This window comes from Balaenoptera borealis (genome assembly GCF_965194805.1).
Source record: "Balaenoptera borealis genome assembly, chromosome: 1".
Classification (NCBI taxonomy): Eukaryota; Metazoa; Chordata; class Mammalia; order Artiodactyla; family Balaenopteridae; genus Balaenoptera; species Balaenoptera borealis.
In genome coordinates, this window is record NC_138860.1 from 32,680,322 (window position 1) to 32,692,788 (window position 12,467).

General features: G+C 45.4%; 1 protein-coding gene across 9 annotated transcripts in view; it reads right to left on the reverse strand.

Annotated features, from left to right (window-relative positions):
* The window catches only part of SRGAP2 (SLIT-ROBO Rho GTPase activating protein 2), a 234,957-nt gene that overhangs the window by 39,039 nt on the left and 183,451 nt on the right, over positions 1 to 12,467 (reverse strand). For all 9 annotated transcript variants that reach the window (XM_082350167.1, XM_082350165.1, XM_082350166.1 and 6 more), the window contains 3 exons: positions 9,025 to 9,109; positions 6,231 to 6,258; positions 4,328 to 4,352 (listed from right to left, as the gene is read on the reverse strand). In XM_082350167.1, the coding sequence (XP_082206293.1) occupies positions 4,328 to 4,352; positions 6,231 to 6,258; positions 9,025 to 9,109 (138 nt within the window). The remainder of the gene's footprint in view (positions 1 to 4,327; positions 4,353 to 6,230; positions 6,259 to 9,024; positions 9,110 to 12,467) is intronic.

Consider the following 12,467-nt stretch of genomic DNA (forward strand, 5'->3'; position numbering starts at 1 on the left):
ATTTTTGCTCTACAATCCTGCCATTTATTTAACTTCTTTTGGCCTTAATTTGGTATCTACAAACTGGGGAGGGGGATTGGTGGTGAGGAGAGTAATATTTCCTATTGGCACATGAACACAGTGCTTAGCATTTACAAAAGAATTTATAGAGGTGTTGGGTATTAAGTGCTTTAGATAGATTGGTCCTGGTAACAACCCTGTGGGATGTGTACTATTATTATCCTCATTTGACAAGTGAGGAAATGAAGGCTTAGCAAGGTGAAATAGCTGCTTACGGTGACACAGTTGCTAAGGAGAAGAGCCAGGATTCAAACCCAGGCAGTCTCCCCCCGAGACTGAGCATCTCACTACCACCCATACTGCATCCTAGGAGCTTGGCAAACATAGTCAGGTGTGAATACCAAATATTACTGAAAACCAGTAGGGTTTTCTAGTGCAGCTAAATGCACAATATCACTCAGTTACAGGGAAGGAAGGGACCAGGCAGAGTGACCTTAATCCTAGTTAGAAAGGGCTTTAGATGTTCAGGACAGAGACTGGGTTCTCCAGTAGGATGGGTCCTGTGGCTTCTGCCCATTTCACAGGTTTGTTTGTGCCTCTCCCCCGGCCCTAAATTTTCAACTGTAGCCGGGGGTTTGGCCCCTAATAGAGAAGCAGCTGGGTCTCATGAAGATGCCAGGCTGAGAGAAGAGCTGGCATGGCCTCCAGCTCCTGAGCTTGCTGGGAAGCCAGGATGCTGCCAGAGGACGTACTGTGTACCAAAGTGCAGCTGGCGTCAGGAAGGTCTCAGAGACCCAAATGCTCGTCTCATGACCCCCAGACCCGTCTGCTTCCTCCAGCTCTCCAGCTTCAGTAGCCGGTGTCTGCCTTCTTGTTGCCATCAGTAAATTCTACCAGTCAGCCTAGGCTGGTCTCAGAGGAAGAATCTTTGTCAGCTCTTCCTTACACTAATGAAGAAACTGGGTTCCACTATAAAAAAAAACCCAAACCTAATTTTTTGGAGGTCTTTTTATGTTTACAAACATTGTTATTATACTTTTCATTTACAAACAGTAGTAGCGGTGATAATGAGGACAGTGATATGAGGGTTTGTAAAGTTTTTCTGGTCCTAAGACCCAGAGGGAGGGATGTTGGGAAGCTCACAGGTTATGGTTTCAATAAGTTACGTGAGTGCAAAATTCTGCCTAAACTTGTGGTAAAAGGAATATCAATGATAGCTAAAGGGAAGCATGCAGGGTTGCAGAAAGCAAGGCATCAAAGACATTAACCTGCATGTCCATGGTTACCAGAAGTAGCCCAGAGGATAATTTGTGGCAGACAAGAGTGGGCCAGAGATGACCTGTCCTACTGCAGAGGAGTATTTTCCTAGTCCCCACTGCTCCAGTGGAGCTTAAGTCAGAGTCCAGTGAAAACAAAGGACAAAGGACATTGCAAGGACAAAGCCATGAAGGCTTCAGACTCTCTCCTTGTAATGTTTCTGAGCTCCGAGTGAATCCATTTCCCCAGGACGTGCCCTGGTGAAGACCCTCACTTCACCATAGATCTTGCATACAACTGACTGAGCAGCGTCTATGTGTGTTCTTATTCAGTGTCTGTCTCTCCCTTTCTTCCTCTCTCCTTCCCTCCTCCAGTGTTAGAATCCATGTCAGTTTAATTCTTTTGTTCATAATATTTTTGGTCATTTAACCCCAAGGTTGGAAGGGCCCTTGAAGGACGATCGGGTCAAATCCCCATTCAGTCAGATTAAAGGAACTTTAAACCAAAAGTGGAAGGAGAAAAGTAGCAAACATAACTTGGAAGAGATAGTAAAGCAGGGGTCCAGTGATTTGCAGGGGAAAGCAATCAAGAAGGTGGCTAGATAATGTCTAAATATGTCATTGTTTGGCATAATTTCTCACACGTGAGAGAGTTAGGATTTTTGCCAGGTACTGATCTTTGTTACATTTGTTAGATTTACGTTTTCACCAGGGAGAAAATACAAGTCTTGACCCCTGATTAGATGTGGGTAATAAGGAAAAAAGAGGCATCAAAGATAAGATGTGGGGCTTCAGGGATTGTGAAGAATAGAGGGTCCCCATAAGAGTTGAGAAGTAAGGGGAGGTGCTAAGGAACTGAAAATGTGGTGGGAAGGTGAGGAGATGGATGCTGAGGGTAGCAGGTGCCACCGCAACTCCTGAGCATCAACGTCCTGCCCATCAGTTAGGAGTTAGACCCAAAGACTCAGAACGACGACGTTACAGAACAAGTGGATGCTTCGGGAAGGAGAGAAAAGAGACAGAATCATCTAAGGCAACACAAGTGACAAGGGAAAGAATATGGAAGGAAGTCAAAAGAGGACCAAGCCTTGGGGAAATGCTTACATTTCGAGGAACAGAGAAAGATGGGCCAGCAAACAAGATACGGAATAGGAATGAGAAAATTCTGGGCTTGACGGGAGCAGGAAATGCTTGGAAGCAGCAGTTGAGGCATCTCTTTTTGAAGAAAAGTCAGATGGTCTGAACCTAGGCTTTGCTAGGGTCAAAAATGATTGGAACGCATTGCAGAGACTCAAAAGCAAAAGCTACCCGGTTCTTCCTCTTGTTTGGCTGATTTGCCATAAACAACCAAACAAATTTTATTTCCTGGTTACGTATACAAGATTACTCCTCTTCCAAATTACTCACTATTTACCTTTCTATCTTAGAAAAACTCTTCACTGATCCACCATTAGATTTGAACTGCTGGAAAAAAAGTGAATGAAAACAAGGTCTTTACTTGATTGGGGTTTCTGGTGCATGCTGGAACTCTTACACAAATCTAGCACCTGGCAAATATGCTTTGCCTGCAACTGCCTAGGCACAGCAGGATGAAAACCAGATGGGTGCCATTCTTTTCTGATTATGAGCCCCACCAGGGACACATATCACCTGCCAAACCGTGGCCTTTGGCACTCCTGCAGCCAGAGTGGTCGCACCCAGGCTCCATCTATATGTAGGAGGCTCAGTTTCAGTCCAGGAACTGAAAGGAACAAACTTCAAGGTCAATCCTGTTCTTATTTTTGAAGGGGGGGAAAAAAACCTTGCTCCCTCTTTAAGATATCCACCTATTAATTTTAAATGTAATAAATGATCCCGGGGAGGCACTCCATTCCTCTCTAGTTTTAACTGAAATTATGAAAGAAAGGGGAAGAAGAAAGAAAGAAGAGGAATAAGAGGAAAGAGAACTGCAATGACATCTTTATAATTTAAAAAATGTGTAATTGCATCTGATGGTGTTCTCATTAAAAGAAGATCCGAAATAGAGAAGGGAAAAAAATTAGAGACAGCAAAGCTAAGACAAGTGCGGGCTATGCTATCAACTTCCCCAGCTGGACTGCCCAGCCAGCTGAAGCAGTGAGATCAGCTGAAGACCCTGCAGGGGCTACCACCATCGCAGAAACCATGTGCCCTCTACATTCCATTAACTCCCTGTGGCTACAGCCACTGTGAATTACCCAAAATGATTTTTTAAAGCCTGGATCAGCTTTCCCCTGAGTAGACACAAAGACATTTCTGAGCTCTCTCCACCCCCTCTCTGCTAACTGCCTGCTGCATAGCTGGTATGAGCTTAGGGGATACAAAACCATTTTAGTATTTGCCATAAAGTATAATTAGGAAGTCCAATTTGCAACTGCAAAAAAAAAAAGAAAAAAAACCCTTCAATTAATTCTTTTTAAACAAGCACAAGTGATGTTTAGATTATCCACTGATGTGGACTGCCCATGCCGAGCTAAGATCCCTCCTAAGGTGGGTCATGAGAGCCAGCTGCTTACAGCTCAGTGTCAGATTTTAATACAACTCTGAAGATAATGCACATAATTGCAGAGCTCAACGTCTCTTGCTTATCATTCCTAGACCAGACTTATCTTTACATTTTTAGTATGTCTTAGAAATACATCCAAGATGACCATGCCACCAGAAACAAACAAACAAAAACCTGCAAACTTGGTCTAGGTGATTAGATGCTGTGAGTTACTGTCATATTGGTACCCATGTACGAAGTGTGAGGCCTCTTTCACGGTCTCCTAGAGAAGTAGCACCAAAGATAGTTCTGGCACAGTCTGCTTCAGTCAAACCAGACCTCTAGTATGTAAGAGCATAAACGACTAGAGAGGAGAGGAACGAGTCCCTGCCCCCCTCGCTAAATCGATGAAGTTGCCGTAATATTAAACATACTATGACTAAATGGTACATTCCAAATGTAAGCATGAAGTCAGAAAAGTGTCTGTCCCATCCACACTGGAGTTCCATAAATATCTGGGATCTAACCACTTCACGCCAGACAAGCCTGCCTCTTGCTGGGCCCTTACCTGTTTCCTCACAGTTGAGCTACGCCTGTGGTTGAATCCAGCAACAGGGAGGGAAAAGAGAAAATGAGATTAAAAACAATCTGTGAGGCGGTTAATGAAACAAGTCACATTAATCAGCTCAGTCCCAGAAGTGGCTAAGAGACTTGATAAGTTACCTTCCAAATGAAGCCCAATAAAGCGCTTTTCACAAAAGCTTAGAGACCTCTGGTTTTAATGTCTGCCACCATTCAAAAGTAGAATAGGAGGGAATTGGTTCAATTTGCAGTAAAATATATATAGGTCAGACAACAGGAGGATTTCTCCATTTGCAAGGAGACACTAGTAAACACCAAAGGAAGCTACGGTTTTCTTTCTCTTGGAAATCCTTAGGGAAAAGATAAGGAGCGATTTTCCCGGAATTTAGACAGTAGAGTGTCCAGACTGGAAGGAACCTTGGTGATTCCATAGGTCAATGCTTTTCAAGCTGTGTTTAGCCTTGGAAGCCTTTTCTCCAAGGGAGTCTGACTCAGACAACAATCCCCCAAGCAAGGAGAGCAGTGATGCCTCTTTGAGTGACGGTAGGAGGTAGGGACCAGAGCCCGGCTGCCGGGCACCGTCTGCCACTTCCACTAGGCTGTTCTTAAGAACCTCTTTGGAATCCTAGAGCTCCTTGGGTCTAGGTGAATGCTCTGTCTTGTCTTTTTTTTGGCCACGCTGCACAGCTTGTGGGATCTTGGTTCCCCTCACCAGGGACTGAACCCATGCCCCCTGCAGTGGAAGCATGGAGTCTTAACCACTGGACCGCCAGGGAAGTCCCTCTCTATCTTGTCTTATAGATGAGGAAACTGGAGTTCAGAGAGGGGAAAAGAGCAGCCCAAGGTCACACAGTGAATAACACAGCATAAGGGAATTCAGCTCAGCTCTTTTCACTCCCATAGAGCCTTCTGCAGTTATGGCACTTTAGGTGAACTTACACTAAGACTTTAGCACCAAGAAGATATATTCTACAGAATTCCATTATCCTGGTTCCCTCCAGTCAACAATACTAGTATATTAATGGGATCTTTATTGTAATCCACAATGACAAAACGATGAAAGCCAAATGAAGCTATTTTTAAGTAATGAGCCTATAATTGTAAATGGCCTCATGACTATTGTGTGTGTTGCCAGATATAAGTGGTTTATATAATGGGCTAACGCAGGGTCTCTAAGGAGTCTGGCCCATTAAAGCTCTTTCCCCAGTTAAATCAGCACATTTTTAGGCATCTGAGAACCGTCGGCTGAATGAATGCCTTGCTCTCCGCCAACTCAGAGTTTTCTCATAGCAGCTCCATGACTGAGAGGGAAAATATTTGGCTGGGGTGGGGGAGGGCGGGGAAGGTGGGGAAAGATTGGGAGGGCTGCATACTTGTACATCAGGCGAGGATGTCTACCAATGCTGTTGGCAAGCAATGCAATGTAATATTTCATTATCCAGCGACACTCGCTAATTAGAGGCTGTCATCTTTTCCATGTATAAAAAAAATTTCAGGTCAAATGCTATCTTCTGATCCTCATTCCCTAGGTCAGAGACTTCCCAAAACCCACGCGTTGAAGTCTAAAAGCTAAGGTTAGGTTACCAGGATCCTCCAGTGTCGAACATTTCTTTTCCGTGCAATGCAGTGGTTTTGGGGGGTCTCTGGGACTATTTCGGCAAACGGTAACTCTCTTCACTTAATTCTGCTCAGCAAATCCCATTTCCATTTGAGGCCAGATGGGGTCAGCAAGGTAAAGGGATGGAAGCCACCCCTGCCCTAGGCCACTCCTTCGCAAAGTCATCCAACACCTCTACAACTCAACTCCTTGGCTCTTTCCCAGGCTGGGATGGTTCTACCCCTCCGGCCTCTCTTCATCCCTTCCCAGGGCTGTCTCAGGCCACACCTACCTGGCCAGACTGCAATCTGTCCGCTGACCTGTTGGAAAGACAAAGGCAAAAAGCACATGTTGAAGCAGACATGGGTGAAAGGGGGAGACTTGCTCCCGGGAATGACTGTGTCTGCCCGGTTCCCCAGGGAGCCACTAGCATCACGTGTGACCAGCCTTCCAGGCAAAAAAGAAGAGAGCACCCAGGGCCTCTTTCTGGGCCTCGTTTCTGATGCTTGTTCCCAGCCCAGGGCTGCTGGTATCCTGAAACCTTAGGATTGCCAACTCTGCTTCCCAGTGGGAAAACGGGTGGATGTGGGGGAAAAATAGCAAGGCAGACCATATCTTAGAGAACAAATTATGAGAAGCTTTCCCAGAGATGAAATTCAGCTTCTCTTCTATGTACGCTGGGTATGTGTGTGGTGGGGAGGGAGGGATGAACTTGCTTGCCCTTCAGGCTATGAACACACACACACACACACACACACACACACACACACACACACACACGGTTGCGGGTGGAAGGGGAAGAAGGAAGGAAGAGTTATTCGGGGAGAGGAGGGAGCATACGTCGAAATTCTCGTTTTAGATTCATACTAAATTCTCACTCCCATTACGCTGGGCTGAAATGACAAGGGAAAAATGATATTTAAAATGCTGCTACTGCTTTTAGACTGTGGTTCTCAACCCAACAGTGGGCCCTAATACTAAGCTGAATGGATCATACACAGCCTTAAAAAATGGAATTGAAAATCTTAACGCTCATCTGAAGTATTCTTATGTTTTTTAAAAATACACATGCATGTGCACTTGGGCCATTATGTAATCTGTGTTGCTTTTTCTGGGTCCACAGTTAACCCAGCTTGGTCTGTATTAGACTGTATTAGATAAACCAGGGAAAGGGTAAGCAGGCACTGAGCTGGGGAAGGAGAGATTGGCTCCCAAGCTCCTCATCCAGGTTCCTGGAAAGGCAACTCCAAGGGCCGAGGTGTGGGGCTGGGAGAGGGCAGGGCTTTTTCCTGCCTTTAAAGGTTGCAAATTGTTGATTACAGTTCAGCTCATCTTGAGAAACACCTCCCCCCACCCCAACAGCCTCTCCTACCAAAGGCTCAGCTTTCGTCTGCAAAAATATTATTCAGAGCCATTATTTCTAACATCTGTCCCATTTCCATTCTGGAATATTCATACACATCAATTATCCCTCTGTGGCAAGAAACAAGGGGCTCTTGCGTTAGTGACAAATACATACAGAAGGCAGGGACATGATGACTTGCACACAGGAAGATCTATATTTTTCATTATTGCTAGAACTTGTCATCTTTAGATGAAGGCAATTTGCAGCACTGATGAACGGTCACCAACCTTCACCCCTTCATAGTAGCACACTTGGTGCATGTATGTGTGTTGCAAACCCACACACACACACACACACACACACACACTCTCTCTCTCTCTCTCTCTCTCTCTCTCTCTCCCGCCCTGTTCCCCATCTCACTTATGGGTCATGCTTAGATTATCCTGGCAAAAAGAAATCACAGTTATAACTTGCTTCAAATAGTTCTGGGCTTTTCTTCCTCCGATTCCCCATGGAGCAATCTGATAACTCAAGAGTAAAGATTTTCTATAAGCAAAGTTTGGATCTCAATGCCTAGACCTGTTCAGCCTGAGTCCCCTGGATGGTGGGGAGGGAAGACAACAGAAGTTACTTAACAGGCTTTCTTCACATAAAAGAAAATGCCTTAAAAATCACAAGATCAAAGACATTAGAGATAAAAGAATTAATCATCTGGGGGAATTGTTCAGGGCAGGAGAACAGGGTAAGAAGGGCGGGTAGGAGGCTCTGATTTCTGAGGCCACTGAGCCAGTGAGTGCTGTGTACTCCCCTAGATTCTGCAGTTGGTCTGAAGAATTTATTTGAGAACACTAGACCTCTGTGGGTGCAGGTTTTGCCTTTCACTGGTGTTAGCACCCCAGTAGCCTCGCCCTCCCCATCTTTAAGTGAGGAGATCAGTGGGGCAGGGCCTTCAGAGGTGTCCCCAACTTGGGAATCCCATTAATCATAGGATGCTGAGAGCTGGGCAGGAGACCTGGGCAAGGTGCCAAAAACCCCAGGGAAGCTTCTCTTTCAACCTCTGCCTTCTGTTTGACAGCTGAGGAGAGAAAGCCCAGAGTGCCAGTCCAGTCCTCTGCCTTGCTACTTTCCAGGGTCTGGCTAAAATCATCCTATGAGACCAGATAGTCGATTCAGCACCACAGCTTCAGCCTGGCCAAAGCAGGGAGAGGGCTGCCTCTTAGCACCAGGACCCTTCAAAGCCGAAGAAAACCTCTGCCCCACCTTGAAGCTACAGACAGCTGCAGTCTGCCCATCACCCCTGCCCTTGAGAATCCTCTCCTCTTTTCTCCTCAGAGCAGCTGTGTAGCTCACCTCACAGCTCCCCACCTTCTTGCTTCAGCCTGGGTCCCGCTACAGAGGAGCTGAGAGTTTTCCCAAAGTGTCTGGACAGTAAAGAACCCACCAGCTCCTTGGCCCCAGCAGTGGCAGAGGAGGCGCAGGATGGGGGCTGGGTGGAGAGCAGGCACACTCCATTTGAACAAATAGATGATGCACATTAGTGCTTCATTAAGCATCGGCCCTTCCCCATTACTCAAGCGGTCATTCGAGGCTTGTGCTTCCACATCAAACGAGCGAGGAAAAACAATGCATTCATATAACCAGACTGGGTCTGCTTGGCTGAGGATGGAGGCGCGTGCTCAGCACTTGGGCCCAGGGCTCGGCCTTCCCTCACTGCCAAATCTCCAGCAGAGCCCACACTCACTCTCTCCCAGGGTTTTCTGGAGAAGGTCGTGCTTGGCTTGTAGCTTGGTGATGAGGTTCCTGCCCTCCAGGTACTCCTTCATTTTCTGTAAGGCAGGAGGACAAAGAACAATCAGACTCCTGAAGGAAAAAAAAAAAAAATCACAGATGCTCAGCTGTACAATTCTCTTTCTAAGAGGGCTTTTGGTTTCTGACCCAATTTCCACCGGGTCCGTTTTTTTTTTTTAAATTTAAAAAATTTTTAAAATTTTTTTATTATTTAATATTGTATTTTATTTAATAATATTTAATTTATTTAATATTTTATTTTATTATTTAATATTTAATATTTTATTATTTATTTTTAAATTTTTTAAATTTAATTTTCACCGGGTCCATTTTTTATTTTTTATTTTTTAAGGCCCTGAGCATCTGAGCAGCTGCTGATTTTCCTGGTGGATTAGTATCCTGCTCTATGTCTTCCTGGGAGCTCCACGTCGGCCACCATAAGAAGCTATCTCCTCAAGCCCCTCATCCATCTCTTTCAGCTCCTCGGAAGAAGAGCGGGGGGTGGAGGGACTCACTGAACCCCGCCTTTTTGGTGTGAGGATCACACCTGCGGCTCATCACCTCCACTGACATCCAGCCCTGCCCGGCCCCTCCCAGGGTGTGTTCCTTCACACCAGGAGCAATGTCAAGGCTCAGCCCCTGCCTCGGCTGCAAGCACCAAGCACAGCATTCAGCGCATCTCTGTCTGAGCCGTATTTTCATCATTTCAGTCGCTTCCTCCTCTATTGTGCAGAGTCTTTGTGGAAAGCTTGGGATTTCTGAGCACACAGAGAGAGGGGCTGCCACCCTCCACTTGTATACACACATGCTGGCGGTTCCAAACACAAGATGAGGTTTATGGAAATGCGATCCCATCTGCTCTAACAGTCAAAATATGATTGCTGTGCTGTACTTTGTGATTTGACCTCTCTCAACCCTTGTCTGCCCAGCAAGAGACCATGTTTCCCTGGACAATTCATCAAATCTCCAAGACAACTCTATGAACTAGGATTATCATTATCCCCATTTTACGGATGAAGGCACTGAGATTTGGAGAGATTCAATAAGTGGCTCTAGGTCAAACGATTAGTGAGTGGTGGAGCCAGTATCCACATATGCAGTTTGACAATACACTGTGTGCTTTTAATCGTTATGATAACGTGCTTGATCCATTATGGTACAGAGCAGAAGGAGAGAAGCAGAACAAAACTTCACAGTATTGATTCTTTACATACGTGTAGCAATTTAAGAATTTTTAGAGTACTTTAGCATGTATTTGACTCTCACAATAACTCTGTACAGCACATACGGGAGACATCATATTATTTCCTGATTACGGATGAGAAGGGGAAGGGGGCATTGCTGATCGCCACAAGCCAGTAAGTGGCGGTGTCGAACCTGGATCCTAGGCCTTTGGACTGTTAAATGGTGTCTTTCCTACCCTACCCCGTGGCTGTTCACGGGGATCTCAGTTTGCCTTGGTTGTCTCCTGCTGCAATGGTTCATCTGCTGGGTCAGGGGTCATCTGCCCACGTCTAAACTCACGAGGTAAAATGGCAGTGTTTCCCTGAGCGTGATCTGCGGATCACTGGTGAAACGTGAGGTAGTGGGGGGGTAAGTGGATATAACACCTAAAATTATAAAGTCCTATCTTTTAATGTACTAAGCAAACAGTATAATTATACGTCAAGAATTTGATTTTATGGCTATTACTACTTAGGGTGAAGACAGAAAGGGTGAAAAAAATGTGAGTTACTTTTATTCTGTACCTTTCTGTACAGTGTGAAGTTTTAACTGAGTGTGTATTTCTCTCTCTCCCTCCTTCTCTCTCTTGTGAAAACAAAGAAAAATGCTGCTTTCTCTGGGATGCTCAACCTGGCCCTCCCTCGTTCACCCAGATGCTCCTGTGTGGAGCTTCGCAAATCTCTGACAGCACTTTTCACCCAGCCCTGTCATGGAGGCTTTGCTGCTCCTACGTCTTTCCCTCCAAATGGTATCCTCTCTGTGGTCAGAGACTGTGGCATTCACTATTCTTTGCATCCCTGATGCTTAGTACTGTGCCCAGAAGATAGTAGACACTCAATAAATGTGTGAAAATGAGTAAATAAATGAACAGTCTCACTCTCCTCTGGATAGAACCTTCCTCAGCAGTTACACACCACGCCCCCAAGTATGCCCCTACTCTCTGAATTAAATAGAAGACAAACAAAAAACAAGCCCTATGACAAATCATTTCTGCTGCTTTCCTCACGACCTGTTCCCTCTGCTCCTTTGTGCTTTTGCATGAGAACATCTGCATGAAAATAGGCTCCGTTGTCACCTTCCCCAACCCATCTGCTCCAGCTGCCAGCTCACCTGCTGTCAGTCTTCCCTGGGTGACATCCTAATCCCCAACCAATGCCTAACTGTGAGGCTTGGAACAGTACTTCAGGGCCCAGAGGCGAAACACCTTCAGGAAACATCCACTGCTAACATCTGAACCGCGAGAGCCCCCTCTTTGGAAGGTTATCCCAAGGAGACTCTAAAGGTGTCCTAATGAGGGAAAATTCACCCAGACACTGTAACCCTTAAAACAAGACCAGAATGCTCAGAAAACAGCCAGAATTCTGAAAGGAGATGGATGCAAATTCCTTCCTCTCACTCGTGTATACTTGTGATTCCGGAAATCATCTTTTTCATTCATGTTCACAGTTCACTAGTTAACTCTGGCTGTCACTCAGTGAACCATTAAAATAAATAACAATCTGATAAAGAGGTATGATGAATTAAGTTTTCGGGTTCCACTAAATCCTGAAGGATCAAAAACTGTGTCAAGGTATATGACCTGCATGCCTAATAGTGGAAACAGTGGTTGGAAGTTTTCCGTCTAGGTAAGCCGGGTATGGGAAGGTAAAAGCATCCTATTCGCACGCATGTCATTTATCACTTCCCTGTCCCGCCCATAAATCTGCGCTCATCTCTATGAGAGGTAAACTGGGAGAAGTAACCTGGGCTTTCCTGGGAGGAGCTTAGTTAGAAGGCTTCAGCTGCTGCTGTCCAGACACGCAGCGAAGGGAGCTGAGACAGCTGACGACAAGGGAGGAATAGGTAGCTTTTCAATGATTTCTGGAGGCCAGGGGGCTAGGAAAATAACTGTTCATGTGTAATCTCAAAATCCTTCCTTGGGCAATAAGGGTCACTTTCCTTATTTAAACCATGTCCCAATATTAGGTAATTAATTTTCTTTCATTCCACTCCCTGTACCGTGCTCCTCTCCTGAAACACCTAAAGGTAAAGTGATTACCTGGAGTTTTCCTCAGTGGAGGAAAAAGTAATGGATCATGGTCTATTCCAGATCACCAAAATGAAATCGAATTCCTAAAACACAGTCTGATTGCCACGCCCCCATAGGCCCCACCCCCATTTTACACGCAATAT